The sequence below is a fragment of the Harpia harpyja genome, chromosome Z (genome assembly GCF_026419915.1).
Source record: "Harpia harpyja isolate bHarHar1 chromosome Z, bHarHar1 primary haplotype, whole genome shotgun sequence".
Lineage (NCBI taxonomy): Eukaryota > Metazoa > Chordata > Aves > Accipitriformes > Accipitridae > Harpia > Harpia harpyja.
Window position 1 is genome coordinate 59513042 of NC_068969.1, and position 19939 is coordinate 59532980.

At 37.4% G+C, this 19939-nt stretch overlaps 1 protein-coding gene across 4 annotated transcripts in view; it reads right to left on the bottom strand.

The window, feature by feature from the left end:
• Nucleotides 1–421: 421 nt before the first annotated feature.
• The window catches only part of GNE (glucosamine (UDP-N-acetyl)-2-epimerase/N-acetylmannosamine kinase), a 33328-nt gene continuing 13810 nt past the window's right edge, over nt 422–19939 (bottom strand). For 3 of the 4 annotated variants that reach the window (XM_052778603.1, XM_052778605.1, XM_052778604.1), the window contains exons 2-12: nt 19021–19229; nt 16583–17034; nt 15289–15441; nt 14611–14823; nt 13825–13912; nt 12502–12712; nt 8847–8976; nt 5558–5779; nt 4390–4572; nt 3615–3731; nt 422–2885 (exon numbers count right to left, since the gene is read on the bottom strand). In XM_052778603.1, coding sequence (XP_052634563.1) covers nt 2650–2885; nt 3615–3731; nt 4390–4572; nt 5558–5779; nt 8847–8976; nt 12502–12712; nt 13825–13912; nt 14611–14823; nt 15289–15441; nt 16583–17034; nt 19021–19229 — 2214 coding nt within the window. In that variant the 3' untranslated portion in view covers nt 422–2649. The remainder of the gene's footprint in view (nt 2886–3614; nt 3732–4389; nt 4573–5557; nt 5780–8846; nt 8977–12501; nt 12713–13824; nt 13913–14610; nt 14824–15288; nt 15442–16582; nt 17035–19020; nt 19230–19939) is intronic. The other variant, XM_052778606.1, reaches the window with a different exon arrangement.

Genomic DNA, 19939 nt, shown 5'->3' on the forward strand with positions numbered 1-19939 from the left:
TACGATACTGCATGCACTTACCAGGCCCACTGCAAAACCAAACCTCCTCCTACAACAGATAGTATTAGCTGATGCTGCGAATGCAGGTAATGAGAATGCACTGCTTCTTTAGGCTCTGAAATGCTGATAATAGCTGGGGAAAGAGAGTTCAGCTGTTGGAGTTGCTTTTACTCCCCTTCTTCCCTCCCAGTAATGGATATAAAGGCTGGTTTCCCCTCACTTTAATGGTATGGGCTGCTCTAAAGGACATAGGGCCAGCATCAAGTAACAAGATAGCACAGTACTGCAGATATTCTGTGAGTATCTGATGTTTGCTCCCCTCAGATTGGATACAATTGGGAGCTAGTATCCATAAAACCTCTGGTCCACAATAAAGTGCCTGAAGTGCAAGGAAAGGAAAAACAAACAAATAAAATCACTATTATGCTATTAAATATGCTTTTTATTCTTTCTGATTTTATAAGCCCACAAACTTCTCAGGGAAAACTGCGAGGACTTCAGCACCATTTGCACATACGCAGCAGGTTCTTGTCTGGTTGACAGAAAAAAACATTTTCAAAAGCATCTGAAGAACCATTTTCTTAACAAGACTAGATGTTAAGCGTTTAGAGTAAAACTTTTCAAATGTGTTTTAGTCTTTCATGTTTTCTCTATGTCTGTACCCTCCTTTCAGCTGCTAGGGAAAAATGTATCTGGAGTCTGAGATGATATAAAAAATATAGAGCTTCAGGAGGTCTGGAAAGCAAAAGCCTGGTCCCACTTTTAGTCAGGCATTCCTTGTGATGCTATAGGATGGAAAGATCAAATGACAGGGCTCCTCTCTGTTAGAACCTCAATACTGTTACTCGTGACCTGAGCTACTATCACCATAAAGCAAAGTCCATTTCTCCTTGACCTGCTCATGAAGCTACTGCTAGTATTGAAGTTAGTGGGAATCACCAAGGAAACAGACACATGGGAAAAGGAACTAAGAACCCCTGGTGACATAAAGCCCACTACAACTTTGCAAATGGTTAAAAGCTAGTATTTGCTGATTCTGAGAAAAACTATGGTATAGAGGCTGGAGACATCAAGAAGGAGATCTGGTGGTGTTTGTAAAATTTGCTATGAAGATGTGAGTTCTCAGTAAGTATTCCATGCAGAATAGAGGATGACGTGAAGGCAACTTGTGTAGATTATAGCCCAGAATTAGCCAGTAGTGTGGTTCACTATACTAACAGCTATTCAGTCCAAGATTATTGTACAGCAGAAGGCAGTGATTGCAGAAGAGGCCATTTCATTTTCGTTGGAGAAGGTTGAGTGTGGAAATAGCCCCTTTTGTTCCCCTGTACTAGTACTTTACTGGGCTTCTGCAAATATTATCAATCGCTGAGTTAGATGTCAAAATAGGCCATTAAAAGCAGGACAGAGGATGGTCTTGTGACTGTTCTTTCACAGGCATCTTATTTCTGAGATAGCTGATCAGTTAGATGGGTCTGTTTGTTTTTCCCATTTTTCCTTGTGTCAAATAGTTATTACTACAGTATCTTGGAAGTATGCTAAAAAGCAGCTGGATAAAAAGACAGAGCTATATATCAAGAAGGACTAGTTAAAGAAACATAAATCATGGTTTACCTAGGCAAGCCTTCATTGGTATGTTACATACTTTGCTCCCAGGCTTCTGAATGTCTTGAAGGCGAGGATGAGGCTCAGATTTGACTTTTCATCCTGCGAGCTGATGGTGAATGCAGGACAAGAACAATGTACCTGCAGCTACCAAAACTGCTGAGGAGATGCATCATCTCACTCTGCAGTGGAAGTTTTCTTGAAAGGTAAGAGTCTTTATGATCAGATGTGCCACATCTGACTACCAAAGAATAAACAGTCCCCTCTGCTAATCTGGCAGATGAAATAGTAGACTAAGTCCCTTGAGAAAACCCCAAACAATAAAATTCAAGTAATTTACTGTTGGCCATAGCCAGAAGACAAAGATGCTCACTGCTACACTTGTCAGTTTGTTTGGACTGCTCTGCAGGCTCTAAGCTCACTAGACCAGTCTTTCTCCTTCATATGCAAAGCTTCTAAAAAATGGGACTCTGCTCTCTAAAGGTGATGTAATAAATAACTGCCTCCACCAAGTCCTTCACAAACCACAATTTCTCGATGCAGCCTTTTTGACTGTAGAGGCAACTTCCCTCATTTCCACCCACTGAAATTACTACCTGGTGATTACATCATATTTACTTTGCGGGTAGAAGCCTGGAAACTGAAAAGCTGGTCACATTATAGACTTCTCATTTCACATAGATGCAAAATGAGATACAGATCCCCAAGTGTTAGCTATAATTTGACACACCATACACATATTCCCTACCATACATCAAGATATGCTCATAAATAATTCAGCCACACTTAAAACAACACATGGACTTACCAACAGAGGTGATTAAACACAACAGAATTGCACATTAGTTCCTATAAAGTCAGATGAAATTTAGGAAAAAGTACAAAAAGATAATACCTCAGTTAGGAAATGCTGAAGTAGTCACTAACTATTCAGAACACTATTCTGATTAAACAGCTGCTCTCATCAAAGAAAAATTTGGGGCAAAGTATTTCCTCCGCCCATTAGGAATTTGAATAGTCCATTTCTATAATTCTTCCAGGTACCTAGTATATTCTACGTGTAGTATAATCCAGAACCAGGCTAGCAGCTCCAAGAAGAGCAGGATCTGCTAGATTTGAGACCACCACATCCACAGTTTTAACAGAGGACAGAGCCTGTCGATTTATCACATCTTTGACAGCATTAACATAGTGGCTAGCTAGAACTCCAGAAAGGATAACAAGAGAGGGGTTCATGGTGTGCAGAATGTTCACAACTCCAAGGCCTAATGCTGTCCCAGCTGAAAAGATAAAGTAAAAAGAAATTAAGTAGAATACTCAAAGCAGTCCAGGCATCAGTAGTTGAAATAGGTCTGTTAGCAGCAAATGACACTGTCAGGAAAGCCTTCTATTCCATAAGGCAGACAGTTTGGAGTTTATGTTATCAGACAATATGAGTTTGCCATTAACTTTTCTTTCAAAAGTAGAAGAAAAAAAAGGAAATTTTATTGCACTATAATGCATCATCCAATGATATGGCTGTGAAAGACAAAGCAATGCATTACCACACTTGTAAGCTAAGAGAAAATAGGAAAGCATTACTTTACCATCTTAGTGCTATCAGCTATGTACAAGGAAGAGGACTGTATTTAAAGCTAGTAAAACAGTAAAATATCCCATGTAAAGTAATAGGTAAATTGCCTTTGCTTGTTCAGACTAGCCATTCACTTGCCTACAGAGAAATGTCCCCAAATTTTCCAATATGAGAATGTTGAGACCTCAGTGTTTTTAAGCTGATCTTTGCAGAAGCTTTTCCTCCTCTCATTTATTGGAACAGAGACTTTTAATACACACTTCTGCTCACATTTCCTCCAACATTTATATTTAACATTTCATTACTATTAATAATTTTTACATAGAGAGGTCCTCAACATGTAGAGTTGTGTTTGTAGTGTTACAGTGCATTACCATTTCTGTATACCTGAAAATATAATCATGGGAGGGTTCCACCTTTTGGGCTATGTTCTCACCTGTTCTGAGAATGCTGTCTGCTTTTGTGTTCCCAAGTTTAGCTGCTTGAATGAGATGTGCAGCGCTAACAACCTCCTCCTCCTTCATTGACATTCCTTCTACTAAAAGCAGATCCTCTGTTTGAAGAGGAGGAAAGAAAGCCAAGAGAAAAACATGGTGATGGCGTAAGTCAAGAAATGGAGGGTGACAAACAGGCAGTTAAGATCTTTACATCTCTCTTACTTTCATAATGAAGCCCGAAACCTGAGCAATCTGTCCAACCCTCAGTTTAGCCAAAGTGGTCATATCCATATTATTCAGAGAACTGTAGAGGCAGGGCATCAAACTCAAAGTTACAGTATGGTAATTCACTAGTCTTGTCAGCCCCAAAAGTTAATAAAATAAAATAAGTGTTCTCAAACTTATCTGAGACTGAGAAATTATTGCTGAAAGACAATCACTGTGAAACTTCACAGAATGCCCATCAGATTACCTTAGAGCACACTTTTTAAGGAGAGACTAAACTGTACTACATGTTTCCAGTAATTTTGAGACCAGTGGTTCCAAATGTGGCTTGCCTGGGTATTGCCATCACTGGAAAAGAATTGTACTATGCAGGTTGTGGCGGCTCCTGGGTTGGCCATACACAGGAATCCCATCTAGCTGCCTGCACACCTATTCTTGTCTCCTCCTAGAAAAAGATGGCAGGTCTATTTTTCTTAATATAATTTTTGCAAATTTCTTCTTATACTGCAATTTATTAATCATGTTTTCAAAAATAAAGTACATAGATACCATCATGCAGTTTCTTAGCTTCTCTCTGTAATGCTATTCCAGAGGCATACGCTTCTATACATCCTTGGCTACCACACAGGCACTCTGGTCCATCTAAAGATACAACAATATGCCCAAGCTCAGCAGCACAGAAAGAACTGCCATGGATCAATTCGTGTTGATGAATGATTCCACCTCCAATTCCTGCAAAGATATGAAAACTTCTACGATTAAAAAAACCCCCCAAAACAAAACCAAACATAAAATACAGTTTTTAGAGGCCCCAATTCTGCAGCACATTGACATTTGCTTATTCTAATACAGACAAGAAAAATATGTGCATCAGTGGTCTTCTATACTGGAAACCAAAAATTACTGGTTATTGAAGAACTCTTCTCTGTTCAACACACCTAATAAGCAAGTTCATTGCTCCCTCCTATTCATACATGTATCAAAACGGTATGTAATGCTTCTCCTTTCTTAAAAAGCCTACAGATGGTACTGAACTACTATGACAGATCTTTTAAGCTCCTGAGTCATGCTCTTTATGCACAAAACTAACCTTTCAAGAGGCCTTAAAATTTTACATTTCAGAGGAGATGCTTTAATGCTGTATTTAGATGGCTAAACCTGTGTGCTAAAGAGCCAGGACACTTAAATCTGCAATCCTCTGCTGCCCCTTCCCAAACCCTGGGTGGAGTTATTACTGCCACCATTCTAAAGGACTATATACATAACAAATAAGAAAAGTTACCCCACATTTGCATTTGAGATGTAATAAGCATCATCTCTCATAGTCAGTTGCTTATCTTCTAGATACATATCCTGATCTGACTTGTATTTCTGCAGCTGGAAGAGAATTAAGCTATAAAGCTGAAAAAAGCAAAATTATTCCAGCTTAAGTTGCTCAGATTTTCCTTATTTTGAAAAATGGTTTGCCTGCATATCTTTATCAGCAGAACTTCTTTTATCAGGAAGCTTATACTACGCAAAACGTTTCATTTGCCTGAATAAATTAAAAAGCACCCTAAAAGAAACAGAGTGGCAAAAGGATTTTTGATTTAAGAACCTAATATGTTAGGATTTTCCAAGCACAGTGGTGGTGTTTATGCTTTTAAGATCAGCTGAGCCTCTGACTGATGGTGCTGGTATTTTGAGTTTGGGTTTCATTGAACTATAACATACCCACCTGTACCAGTAATGAGTGTTACAAAATTTTCTATTCCTTTTCCATGACCAAATTTCCTCTCTGCTAGTGCAGCACAGTTTCCATCATTGTCCACCCAGACTGGCAGGTGCAGAGCATCAGATATTGGAGTTCTGAGATCCACAGAGCTCCACTCCTGAATGAGTTTTGTAGAGTGAAGCACAATTCCTTCTCGGGGATTTACCCGTCCACCTGTGGAAATACCTAAGTCCCAGAAATACAGGAGAGAAAAATCAAAACTAAGTCTGTGTAATACTTTAAGATCTATTTTTATCTTTGCAATGACAAGTATTTTTATTTCTAATACTAGGCTTTGAAGCAGAGTGTGAAAGTAAAAATTTCTAAGTATTACTGGCAGTGCAATTTCTGACATGTAACAATAATTCATAGAACTCCATTGCTCTAATCACAATGCACCCAGTATCTTAAGACTAACTAGATGGGTAATGGTTAGTGTTAGAGAGTTAATGCTCCTACTTCAGGCAAGATTGCAGCAAATCAGTTAATACTTGTGTTTCTTTTTAGTCATCTATGAAAGACATACAATAGCAAACTGTACAAAATAAATTGTTCAAACCCTGGAACAGTAAAAGTGTCCTGAAATTTTCTGTAACTCTCAAGATTTAGAATGACTAAAAATAATCACTGAACTTTGAGTAGTGATTTCTACTTAAAAATACACTATTTTCCAGAAAAATCAAGACTCTGTTCAGAGATTTGTCTGCTGAACAGAATAATGGCTAATAATAGGCACTATTAGCCAAACCAGTTTCCTCTAGCTGGAGAGGCTTCCAAAGTTGATGGACTCTGTCAGGACCTTTGAAAAGTAGGCCACTCTATTATGGAGGTATTTAGCTGTAGACAACAAAATTTGAACATTTTATCTATTATTGTTGTATACAGAGTATGTAATTGTGTCACTTGTCTAAAGACGTTCAGAAAAAAAAAAAAAAGAGTCCCAGGGTTAACATTACAGCCACAAAAGCTACAAGACAAGCAGCTGAATTTGAACATTAAAGCTGTAAGACCCGCAAAAAATCTCACTTTGTAAAGACCAAATCATCTGAGAACCTGTCAGCATGTATCTAATGGAAATGACATTCCCAATGTCAATCTCTGAAGGTCTCCCTAGCATTTTAAGAACCAAATGTTTATTACAACAAAACCTGATTTAATACTTAGTTGCCAACTCAACAATAGCTGATTAACATGTCTACTTTTTCTAAATGCCATAATTCTGTAACTGATGTAAACGACTATGGGAATTAGCAGAAGCTATCTCTTCATTCTCTTTTCTCTACTGTCAGCTCCAGAAAGGTAACATAAATACTGCCTAATAGCAGTAAATAGATAGCACTCACAAGTACCTCTACGCAACATTTCTGTATAGATCTGGGTCTCCTTTGGCTTAAAATTTGTGTTTTGTAAAAGTAAAAAAAAAAATTCAGTAACAGCTGCTAGTGTTCTTTGGGCCTTTCCCCTCATTTTCAGAAAGCTGTTTTTAATATAAATGCTTTGAGTAAAAAAAAAAACCAACAAAAATAACAAAATTGAAACTAACTGCAGAGCTGTTACAATCTAGACTTATTTGGTGAAGACAAAAACATGTTGAAAATTATTTTTTTCAGTCCTACTTTTTAATCACCCTGCAAACCTGTTTTGTATTAGTGGGAGTTCTTCAATCAGTTATGTTCATGTAGCTAGTATGTTGTGTGCTGACAGCAGTTTACAGGACTAAAAGGAGGAAACACTTTTTCATTGCTCTCTGTTAGTAGCTCTTTCTCCTCATTCATTTCCAATGGTTATTACTTTTACCCTTACCTATAATAGCTGGAAAAAGGCCAGTGTTACTGATAAAAAGTCCAGGATTAAGTCTAGCCCTTCTGCTCAGTCTTGCAAAAACTTCTCCAACATTATTATTAGCCTTAAGAAAATTACTAGAATCTAATACATTAATTATTCCCATAGGAATTATATGTCATTGTCTAACGAGAACTTTAAATTTCAGGTAGTATTCTGATTCAAACTATGGGTCTGAATGAGGCAAAGAGCAGCTAACAAAAATAGCCAGGTTAAGAAATTTCTTATTCTGTAGCACAACTTTTCACCTCATTACTCAGTAATTGAACAGTAAGCAATCAGTCACAGGAGGGAGGGGGCTGAAGAAAAACAGGAATGTAATTCTTTTAAAATGACAAACAAAAGGAAAGTTTTTTCCGCATATATAAACCTCTGTAAACCAGTTTATGGTTTCATTATCCTAATAAATGTAGCTGAGTAAACTGTTCTGAGATACTTGCAATAGTGACTACTGCAGAATTTACCATCTTTTCTACAGGAACTATGAGGCTTTCAAGATTTAGCGTTTTGACACAATAAAATAATTTGGGTGGTAAAGTCATGGGTATTACTGAACAGATAGTCTAAAAGATTTGATTTGAGGGTCTGACATATTTCTTCTTATGGCTTTGTGTATTTAACATTGTTTTGAAAAATACTTTTAAAGGAAGTTCAAATTAACTTTTCTTTGTACTGTGTGACTCATTAAGTTTTGGTCTGGAGCAAACTACTTTTCTTTTGGAGCATTTCTCAGCTAAAATGAGGATTTTATGTCCTCCTTAAAAATCTGGGACACATTAATTGACAACTTCATAAATAACTGTAATATCTAAGACCAAACCTCCCAGTCATCATTAAACTGACGAACTCCTGTCTGGTATAAACACACAGTTTAACTTGGAACTCTACTACAGTGTAAGTAAACCAGAAGTCAACAAAAAGGCTGCTTTTGTCTCTGTTAACTGCATATTTAATCTAACATTTTAGCCTTTTCAGTCTGCCCCAGTGTAATTGAGAATGCTGCTGCACAGTTGATCCTGGCTGTAAAGAAAGGCTTACAAGCAGTAGAGGAAACTTGACTCAGCTGCGGTTGTTTCAAGAGCTGTTTCAATATACTCTAAGCATCTGATTCACAATTCTGAGACTTCAGGGAGCTTCAAAATCCACAAAATCTATATACCACACATTTTAGATATAGTTTAGATATAACTTAGCAGACTGCTTTTATGGCTGTTATGGCCTGGGGCAACTTCAGTCTTTATAGGCAGCTTCTCATTTTCACAGACATTTAAAAAAGTTTTTGTGTTAAGAATGTAATTTAAGAGCTTAAAAGGCACAAGATCTGTTTTAGAAAGGTATTTTAAATTAATCAGTAGTGATTTCATGTTGAAAAACTTAGATGAAAAGACAAAGTTAGTATTTGTTAACTTACCTACTCCCAAAATTCTGCAGTTCACATTTACTGCCTCTGACGCAGCCTCTACACACATCTTTAGAATTAATTCTAGTCTGTCTTCATAAGTTTTAGGGTTGAGCTGGGTATACTTCTTAACTATTTCACCCTAGAAATTAAAAACAACAAAGCATGCCCCACAGAAATGTACTTCATGATGACATTTCTCTTCAATTTAAACTACAGGTCAACTTGAAAACACAGAGTCGTAACTTCTCTCTTCAAAAGAAAATACAGATGGATGCCTTAGATCTTGGTCCTACAGGCTGTTCTGTGCAAGATTCCTGACAACTCTGGGGGACAGGTTTGCAAGATCAGGCATTACATTCTGCCTCTGTAATCAACCTCCCTTGTCTGAAATAAGATATGTATTTTAAGCAACACATGGATTGTGTAAGGAAATATCACAGGAGCTACTGGAACTGTCATTAGGAGTAAACCATGATACCACAATGCACTTATTAAGCTCAATACTAAAGTGTTAAAAAAACTCAGAGAGTAACAATTGCTAAAAAGGACAGAAAACCCATAGTGCTTTAAGAATAAAATGTTTCTAATTTGACTACATGAAAGTTTTGCGTGGTGTCACAGATACTGCTATTTTACCAGCAGGAGGAGAGTCAGCCAGAGAGAAATGGTAGAAATTTCAATGCAAAATTTACTGTCCTTTCAGAAATCACTTTTTTCCTAAGCAATTATACTGCTAAGTCAATTGAAGTATTTCTGACCATCCACTGTGATGTATGTTGTATGTGGGAGGGACAGTCCAGGAGGAAGGGATTATTTTCAACCCTAGGAATCATGCAGTGGTAATGAAAGCATTCATTATGCATGCCTGAATCTGTGGGTACTAAGGAACTAATCTTAATGTAATGTTAATATTGCAGGATTAGGCCAGGAAACTTCTTAGCAATGTTATTCTCCCTATTATATTCCCTGTACTCTACAAGGTATCTAGGAGAACGGCATTGTATTAATACAACTAAGCAAAAAGGAGTAACAAAGACAGTCTATATGCAACATGGCTGAGTCATTGTTGCCAAAATAACATAGAAAATTCCAAGACATCGATGGTTTGAGTATTAGATCCCAGTATCTCAGCATCACATCAGCAATAGGGTTCGGGGATTTTTATGTTTAGTTTCCTCTTTGCTTTTGGTCTGGAGGGGGAGGAGAATCAGAGGAAGTTATTTTGGAAGACAAGGCTGCAGCAAACATTATCAGAAGACACAACAGCTTTTAGAAGGAGCTTTTGAAAACCCAACTTACTTTCTTCATTAAAAGAAAACTACACCTTCAACTCTGCCATTTCCTGTTAAATGCTTACATCTGTTGTGTAAATTTTAATTACGAAAGTCTGATCCTTTTCACTCTGATTTCCTAACATTTCAACTTTCATAAATGCCACCCCAAGCTACACTCTTCAAAATGGGACAGGATTTTTTAAAATTCATTTTTTTTCCAGGCTGTGTTGGCAGAAAATGTGGTGTCAATTTTACTTTGAAAAAAGCTATACTTCTAAATGAATGCAAAAATTCTGGGCCATATCAGGTCAATTTACATAGCGCTTCATCTGTCTATCGTCAACTTACTTTTCTTTCTGGGTAACTATGTCTAACTGATCTAGTTATCTGAAAGTATGCAGTGTAACGTTAGAAGTAATTGTCCAATGCTGTTGAGAATAAAAGCCAAAGACTTCTCAACATGAGATTTATTCACATCTTTAAAGTGCTCTAGAGTTCAGGATTTTTATGGGTTTTTTTCCCCCAGACAGGAAGATGGGTATCTAAACAAGTTAAAATTCTTCAGTCCTAACTGTCCTTTCATTTATCAACCTGGATAAGAATTATTTCAAATATTTTTACACCATCACCAAGTAATTTTTATCCCATAAGCTTGAAGCTCACAAGTTTAAATAGCAATTTTGTGGGTTTTTTGTTGATCTGGATAATCAGCTGATAGTCATGGACGTATTTACTTGTTTCACTATAAGATGCCTTTGCAAGTGATCTGGCACCAGATTGATACTGATGCCATTTTGGTAGCCTCACCTGCTGTTTTTTAAGACTTCAGTTTTTGTTATGTTTGCCAAGCATGAACTTTCATCTTTCTAAGTCAGCTGTCAAATATTTGTAATATGTTGTCTATGACTGGCAGAGCTATGCAAGCAATGCATACTTATTAATGCTATGACACAGGCAAAGGAAAGCTTCCTACTGTGCCATTACCAGAGAAATGGGCTGAAGAACTTCTAAGCATGGAGACCATTAAATCACGCAGTATTCCTAAACCTGAACATCTCTCCATACAGCCTTTACAAGCCTGTAACCTCAAGCCTATTTCAAATGGGTTACTTTTACAGGAAGAGAGGCACTTCAGACTCAAAACTCTAAAGTCTCTATGAACTCTAGTGTATGTATCAAATTCTACTTATTCTGATGATGGTATTAAACCATCAAGCACCTCCTTCATACACGAAAGGACACAGTCAACTCAATTTAAAAAAAAAAACAACCCAAAAACCCTGATAGGAATTTTAGAAGATCATCATAAAACTCAAATCCACTACCCTTTTCCAATGCAAGATTAACAAATGATAATTCAGCTGGTTTTAAGAGACCTTTTTAAACCAGTTCCTACCATTTGGGCAATGAAGACACCATACCCTTCCAGACTATCTATTCTAGCCTTCTCTTGTATTGACAGCTAAGCTGGATAGTAAGAAAAACTTTAAAATAATTTTCCCTTCCACTGTTTTAACACTTTACTACTTGTTCATGCACAAGGGAATCTGATTTTTCTCTTCATGGAACAGGCTTCTACATATCTGAAGGCTTCCCCCCCCCACCCCCTGACAGTTTCCTCCTCTCTAGTCTAAACAATTCTAGTTTCTTCAACTTTTCCCTGTTTTCCATGTCTGTAATAATTATTGTTTTTCCTCCTCATTCTCTCTCCAATTGGTCTACATCTCTGTGGTGTGATGCATTACTGTGAACACTGCTCCAGCTAAGTCTCAGTACTGTCTTACTGATTATGCTTCTATGCAGGAAGGTACTGAGAATTTTTTATAACTGTCTGTTCTTCTTTTGGTAGAAGAGATGCAAAATTCTGTACCGTGAACCCACCTACCATGAACCCACCACTGTCCCTCAGTAAATTGCTATGCTAGATGCTGGTTTTTGCTCAAAATGGTTGTGGCTGTCCATAACATGGCTGTGTAAGGCAGCAGGGAAGTAAAAAAAGTGCTCTTGGAGCCTTTCCCTTTTTTGCTTGACATATAAAAAGCTGCAGGGTGAACTGAGTCACCTTTTACAGGGAACCAACACATCTGAAAGTTGTCCTGTTCTTCGAGGTCTGTATGACTTCCCACAGACAGGGAGCAGCAAGGACCATGGACCAGCAAATGGGCTTTGCTAGTTTAACAGCAGCAAGCCAGCAGGCAAGTTGTATCAAAACTGTATGAGAGGTGCAACAAATGAGGGAAAATCTACTTTACCCCTCAACAGCAAAAGCCAGTAAGACTGCTTTGTTTTGGAGCTCTTTTGCATCATAAGCCCATATCTCCACTGTAGGAACAGAACCACAAAGCCCAATGGAGTTTGCAGAGTATCTAAAAGCACAATAGAATATTTACCTTCATACTGACAATTGCTACTCGGAGATTTGTTCCACCTAGATCCACAGCCAGAGCACTCTGTGTCTCTAGAATATGGTCAATATCTTGAGAAATATTATCTTTGACAGGAGGAAAACAGAATTTCTTTTGCAATGGCTCTTTGAGGTCAATAGATTTAAGGAACTTCAAAATCCTTGGAACAGCATTACCATCTCCATATATTTTTGAGCTATAATATGAAAAAAAAATCAATTTAATTGGAAATAACACTGCAATCTACAAACTTCTTTATATGACAGAAGGCTGTAACACTGTGTCATTACAAAATGACGATATGGCTCCTGTAACAATGCTGCAGCTAGCAGTACTTGAGTCTGTCATGGGATATGGTAGATAGTGTCACTAGTTTGAAGATCACACAACAGACAGTGCAACTTTGGCATTAGCTCCATTTTGGAATATGAAACATGGAATGTAGAAACCTGGAAAGCTACTGATGCCAAAAAAAAAAAAAAAAAAAGAAATTTAAGAGTTTAATGAAAGGACCCACATAATAAAGCTCCAAAATTATGGAAAGTTTATGTATGTGCTACAAGTCCAGACAAGATGTACTTACCACACTGATAGCAACTATGTAATAATAAACTGTACATTCCTTTCGGTTTTCAACATACATGTCGGTTTTATAATACCATCATACACAGTGTCAGACATTTGGTATTACTGAATTCAGTTTTATTACTCTACCGAGGTTCTTAAGAAATACACTTTTGATTCTTGACTTTAATTAGACAAATACTATCTCTTGAAGCTTATTAAGAACTTATACATTAAAGAATTGAGGGTCAATACTGTATGGCTGAAGAATAACAAAAAGCATCATGCTATAATCCTGCAGCTCCCCTGGAAGCTTGCACTCAGAACTCTCTACATATCATGCCTGAGGTCAATCCAGCTATGAAGTAGTGTGTCCCTTCAGGCACAAGTCAGAGGTAGGCAGACAGGATGTCCTCGCCAGTGCTGCTCCTATAGAACAAGCTCTCTTAATCATGCTAGCCTAAGCTAACATATGAATTTTGTCTTCTTGACTTTCTGTTGGATGTTAAAGTAGTAGTTATATCAAAACATTACTAGTAACATTTTGCTCTGCAAATACTAATCTGCATACCAGACATTGCACTATGATTCTGAATGAGATACGGGAAATGAAAAAAAATTTGTAACCTCAGATTAGTGCACTAAAGGCAGTCCAATGAAATACGATGAACCACCTTAGGACTAAATGCCTTTTACTCTACTGCTCTAACATCCCCTCCAATGAAGCAATACAAATGTACTTACCAAGGATACTGTTTACCAAACTGCAGCTGTAGAGCATGCAGAATCTTGTCCTGTGTATCAGCATCACGAACATGAAGTACATTTTCACCTAGATGACAAAATTTAACATAATAGGACAGGTCAGCTCCTCAAAATACATTAGAGGATAAGAACTGCTTTAGAAATTAAGAAATAATTATTTTTTTTTAACTCTGAGCAGTACTCCAGCCAGATCGCCATCACTCCTCATCAGTTATGTGCCTCCCCCTTCCTCCCAATAAAGCAATGGTGACTCCTATGAGATGCTTTCATGCATTACAAAACACTAGAGAGTAGAATATTAGCCTTCAACAGAATTCTATTATTAAATAAAAAATGCACAAAAGAAACCAGGGGGTAAATGGCTATTTGTGTCATATCTGCCTATCTGTGAAATACCACAATACAGTTACTACCCGAAGTGGTGAAGAGTTCATATTTTTTAAGTGAAATTTTAATACATGTCAAACATCAAACTAGCTATAAAGGAAGACAATTAGTTGTCTATTCTGCTAAATGGAATCCACTGCAAATGGGGATATATTTCAGCTTGTCTATAGATAAAAGCCTCATTATCTTACGTAAAACACACAAGCAGCACTAACATAATAAATAAAGGAATAGCCAGTGAAGCTTTAAAATGGGTCAAAAATTATGCTGCACTGATACTGCAAGACGGCCTCTGTCAAGCATTCATTTGACTTTATCTTGTGGAAGAAAAAAACCTCAGAACCATGAGGAAATTAAAGTAGTTAAACAAACATGTACCTGTTTCTCTTCCTGTCTGACGTGTCCCCAAGTTAATGACAGGTGTACCAAATGCTCCCACCTCTCTGACACCACAACTGCTGTTACCAATCATACAACCAGCATGAGCAACTAGCTGAATGAACTGGTCAAATGGGACATGCTTTACTGCCCGAAAATTGGGATGATGTTCAATGCCCTTCTTCCTCATCACCCGAACCATCTCTTTGCTTCCTACAGAAAAACAAGAAGTAGAATAAATGATTCAAGTTCTGTTGTTAAACTGAAAGTCCAAGCATGCAAAGGAGCTAACAGCTGTTCATTGAGTTGCCAGCTCCAAGTTGTTTTTGTTCTCTTTTTCTCCTCACAGTGTAAGTTGCAGAGCTGGGCACATAAGCCCAAGTTTTATCCCAAAATCCACTGCAAAAATATTTTTGTAGTTTTTAGTTAATTTAAGAGGCACTAATATTGCTTCTAGATGTCACATGGTTTCCCTCCATCTTCCTTCCCACACTAAAAAGCTGAAATGTCCTCCATCAGTGTGAACATGGAGCTGTAGGAGATGCACGTGTGATGCTGAGACCATCCAGCTATTGCCATCAGGCTGGAGGTTCTGGGATAAAAGCACTCCATAAGAACTATGTATGCTTTAAAGACAATCTGTTATGTGTCCCTCTGTCATGAAAGTATTTTACTCACCTGCATCCACATTAGGGAATAGAACAAGTGTTCTCTTGTTGAAGGAGATGAGTGCATCTAGTGTCAGCTCAAACATCTTTATGGAATGTTTAATATCTGTGGTTACAGGATGTTGAAGAGCAACTATATAATCCCTGGTTTTGACATCTTCACCTGTCCAAATGAAGCCCAGGAAAAATTTTTTATTGGCATAGAATAGTTAAGAGGAAGGGAGGACATACTTTTGAAACTACTGATGTGAAAGCCTGAACAGTCAAGGCACTGAATGGCATATATCCAACACATAAATTTCAATGCTACAACAAAACTTGAGGGAGTAACAGGAGGATCTAGCTTGTTATTTGCCTCTCCAAGCAAGTCTCATAACTTTAGAGACCACTACCTAAACCCCAATAAACTGTTAACTTGCAGGGCTACATCTAAAGCTTTGCAAAACTATACTAGGGTCAAGAGCCTGTTCTCACACCAGTGTGAATCTGGAGTAACATGAAACTCCTGAAGCCGCTCAAGTTTTCTGTCAGTTGTCTATCCTCAAGCAAAGACTTCATTCCCATTGCTTTAAAAAAGTCGGTCATACTTGTTTTAGTACATTTGATAAAAAAGTTTATCTGCAAAATATTCACCTACTGATCTAAGAAGATTCCAGCTTCCAACTACACAGGTTAATGTGCCATATAGGAGATTGCTTTGTCAAAGATAAAAAGCAACACAAAACCCCATTGTTTACATGAATTATTTGTAAGTCAATGAATATGAAACACCGAAAGTCTTTGGCGCATGTTGCCCTGTTGCAGTGCATTCCTCAAAAGAATGTTCATAATATAAATTACCTTTTTTTTAGATTAGCCCTGAACAGCTTTGATTCCATTTAAATACATTCTTTACACCAAAATAACTTCATGTAAGACTGTTCTGTTTTTAAATTGTTCAGCTCAGAGAAATTATGCATTTAAGGAGTTATTTTTTTGATTTGGCAAAAGGACCAAATGTGTTTACTAGGACAGATTTGTAGCTTTCCAGCTATACATGGTAGAACACAGAAAAGAAAATGTAGAAGGAAAGAAATACTAGATACAACTACCAAATATACTAGTTTTTGGAGAAGAAGCAGGTTGACGCAGGAAAATAATCTCCAGTTAAGTGAACTTAAACTCACTAGCAAGAAGGCTGTCTCTTTCTTTCCTGTACTTTTCTCAGAGCCACTGATCAACAGATCCCACAGACTGATAACCTAGTTACTGAGTTTGTCTAGTGTTGAAAGTCATATGAAAAACATAAAAAGTGGACTGCTCACCTAGCCACATGCGTATAATACTCATGTAGTCCTTATTTTTGGCAGAGAGAAGCTTGTCATATGAGGGACAGCCTGCTAGAAGGATGCGGTCATGGTCTTCACACATGGCTATCAAATGCTGCTCTGCACTCCTCGTGCAGCACACATGGTAATGGGCCAGTTTGGTTATAGCGTGTCTGATAGAGTCATCAATGGTCCCACTGACTTCTCCACCTTCAATGTGAAGAATGCGAATATTCATCAGGGCTGCAGATGTGGCCAGGGCCAAAGCATCAAATCTGTCCCCATGAACTATCATTATGTCAGGTTTCAGGCGGTTCAGGACATCCGGTAACTTGACTAATGCAAGGCCTACTGACTCCACCATAGCTGCCTCATCCTCCCCTCTCACAATGGTGTGCAATCTTGTATGAATATCGAAATCATCTTGTTCAATCATACGATAAGTATTACTGAAAGTAAGAAGAAAAGGGTTAGAGTAAATACAACTTGGTTTTACAGCAACATAGCTTGACAAAATAATGGCATATTGGAGTAGCTGGGTTTGAACAAAGGTCTGCTTATCACACCTCTTTCACTGAGGAAACTAGTTTTTAACAATTTAACAATGTTCCCATCCACATGAAGATCTTCCCTCATATTCCAAGCATCTTTTCATGTGACTGAAGTGGCCCAGATTTTTATAGCATAAACTGCACTAGATTTTGAACTCCGTTTACAATTATTCTTCACAGACCCTTTTTCCCTACTATGTACATTTCTCTTGAAATCTTTGATCTCTTTTTTTTCTACGTTCTTTTCCTTCTGAAAGGTAAAAATCTAGGGAACAAACAAGACTGCACATTTTTGTGTTCTGTTTCTTCTACTATCCTCCAAACATTTCAGTAAGAAACATTTTGCGGGATCACTATACTTTGAATACTGTTACTGTTTATTACCCTACTCAAATCACTAGAACACATATGTTTTGAGGACCCACTAATTCTCTAGGATCCCTGAGATTAAGGAGTGCAGGGCTGGGTCCCCCCAAAAAACCCCAAGCAGTACCAAGGTTCAAGAATACTTACCACAAAGCAACTAACAGCACCAACATTTGTCAGATCAAAATCTCTACTGCTTTGTGCATTACAAATCATTTATATCACAGAGACAGGTGTTAAAACACCTTGGAATTGGAAAAGTACTATTTCATATTACTTCGCACAAGTCAGCAAAGGGTTCAGGACTATAGAAAAATCAGGGCCATGTTTCTCCTCTTCAGCAAATTAAATGGCATTACCTTATTTCTCCAATCAGACAGGATGTAATTCAACAAGCTAACCTGGCAAGAAGTTTGACTGGGTTTTTTGTTTTTTTTTTTTAAATCAGGTTAATTTTGTGGTGTTGAGTTCACCTTGCAATACTATTAGATGGAAACAATGTCCAGTAAAAAGCAAGGAAGAGAGCACTACACTGAGAATGGGCAGCAGTGGAACTTCCTATCTTAGTAGTTTGAGATGATATAACCTCCTCATACCCTAACTTATAAAGTGCCAAAACTTCTCACTGGGAAGTCCAAAAAGTGTCTTTACTTGAAGATATGCTTAACATTTCTAAAAGTTCAACGATGCTAATATGCTGCAAGCCTTATGCTAAAGTCCGATTTTGACTTGCCAAGTAAGCGTTTTCCCACCTATGTCACTTACTGGGCCCAATCTGGTAAATGCAGCCTGAGTAAACCAACCAAACAATAACCAGCAAGAATATGCATGCTGTTTCCTTCTGTCTTATCCCCAGCAAATAGGAAAATATTCACCCTGGATGTGGGAAGTCCTTTGAAAGGAAGGGATTTGGAGCAAGACATTCCATCCTCCCAGGCAGGTGATCTGACTGCTTACTTATAGGGTGTTACGGAGGGGACCCTTATCTCTCCTGCCAAATCATACCTAATATATCTATCAGTTATTCATTTTGTCAGAAAGAGACAACAACCCCTTCCTTCCTCCACAATCCTGGAAGAAAGAACTAACAGTATTCCCCTGGGATATGGAATATGTAAGTACCTTCTCCAATAACTATGCAAAGTAGAAGAACTGCAACTTAAAATGACTGAAGATCATCTTTTCTCTGTGAAATTTAAAAACTGTAGCATATTTTCACTTGATAATCACCAGATTCTTATGGATATCTGAGTGAATTGAGTTTCTCACTTCATATAGTCTGTGATCCTGGTAAGATCTCAATTACAGCATTTACACAAAACTTTCCAAAATTCCAAGACTGGTTGTAAAAAATCCCAGAAATATGCAATCTCAGAAGCAGCTTCAAAATGCAATAAAAATAAATTAAAAATTTTGTTGTGTACACTCACCACGACAAGGATTTTGTTACCTAACATCCATGATGTTGTTGCTAACACCCCGGAAACAAATTGGCAGAGACAGAAAAATTCACCTTACCCATAATCATCGATCAGGTGGGAACCAAGTACTACGACATCAAGCTCAAAGAACTGTGGTTCTGCCTTAATACCAAACATAATGGGAGCTAATTTTGAATAATCAGCACGGTTGCAAGTAGCAACACAAACACGAAGTTTGTGGTTGTTTCCATTCTTCTCCATTACTTCCTTTTGTTTCTGTTTTGAAAGATTCTTGAAATACACTTCCTGAAATAATAGGGGAAAAAAAAAAAAGCAGCAGCATTAAAAATAACCTTTATAGCAAGTAAATGGTACACTTCATGAACAGCATACACAAGTGCAGCCCAGAATTGTGGACACATACTAAGTCAACCATTGATAACAGATAACTGATACCTTACAGTACCTACCATGAGAAGATTTAGAAAAGGACAGATTTTTTTTATTTTTTTTTAGTTAAAGCTCACTTAATTTTAATACCTCTATTTCTATAAATAATATATACAAATTCTATATAAACAATATTTAAGTATTTTGAAGTTCAACTGTAATTAAACAGTAAAATGACTTTTTCCTGTTCAGATGGAAACTTCTGTATTTTCTGAAAAAATTATTGGTGCCTTAGTCAATGAAAGAAAAAAAAATCTCATATTCCAAAACCACAGAATGGAACAAACTGCTAAAAGATACATGCACTGACAGACTCTGTGAACAAAAAGAGAAAGTTTTTGCCCGAGTCAGTTTTCATATCTGTTAAACACACTTTGGTGAGCTAAAGTGAGTTAAACATTGACTTCTAAACCCTTCCGTACTGTTTCGCAGACCAAAGTACATCAAGATATTCAATAATACAATATTACGTTACAATAAGACAACAAATTTTGGAGACAAGTACACAAATAAGGATGATGATTATCATCAGGCAGTCTGGAGGCTATTAAAAAAATAAAGGGTTT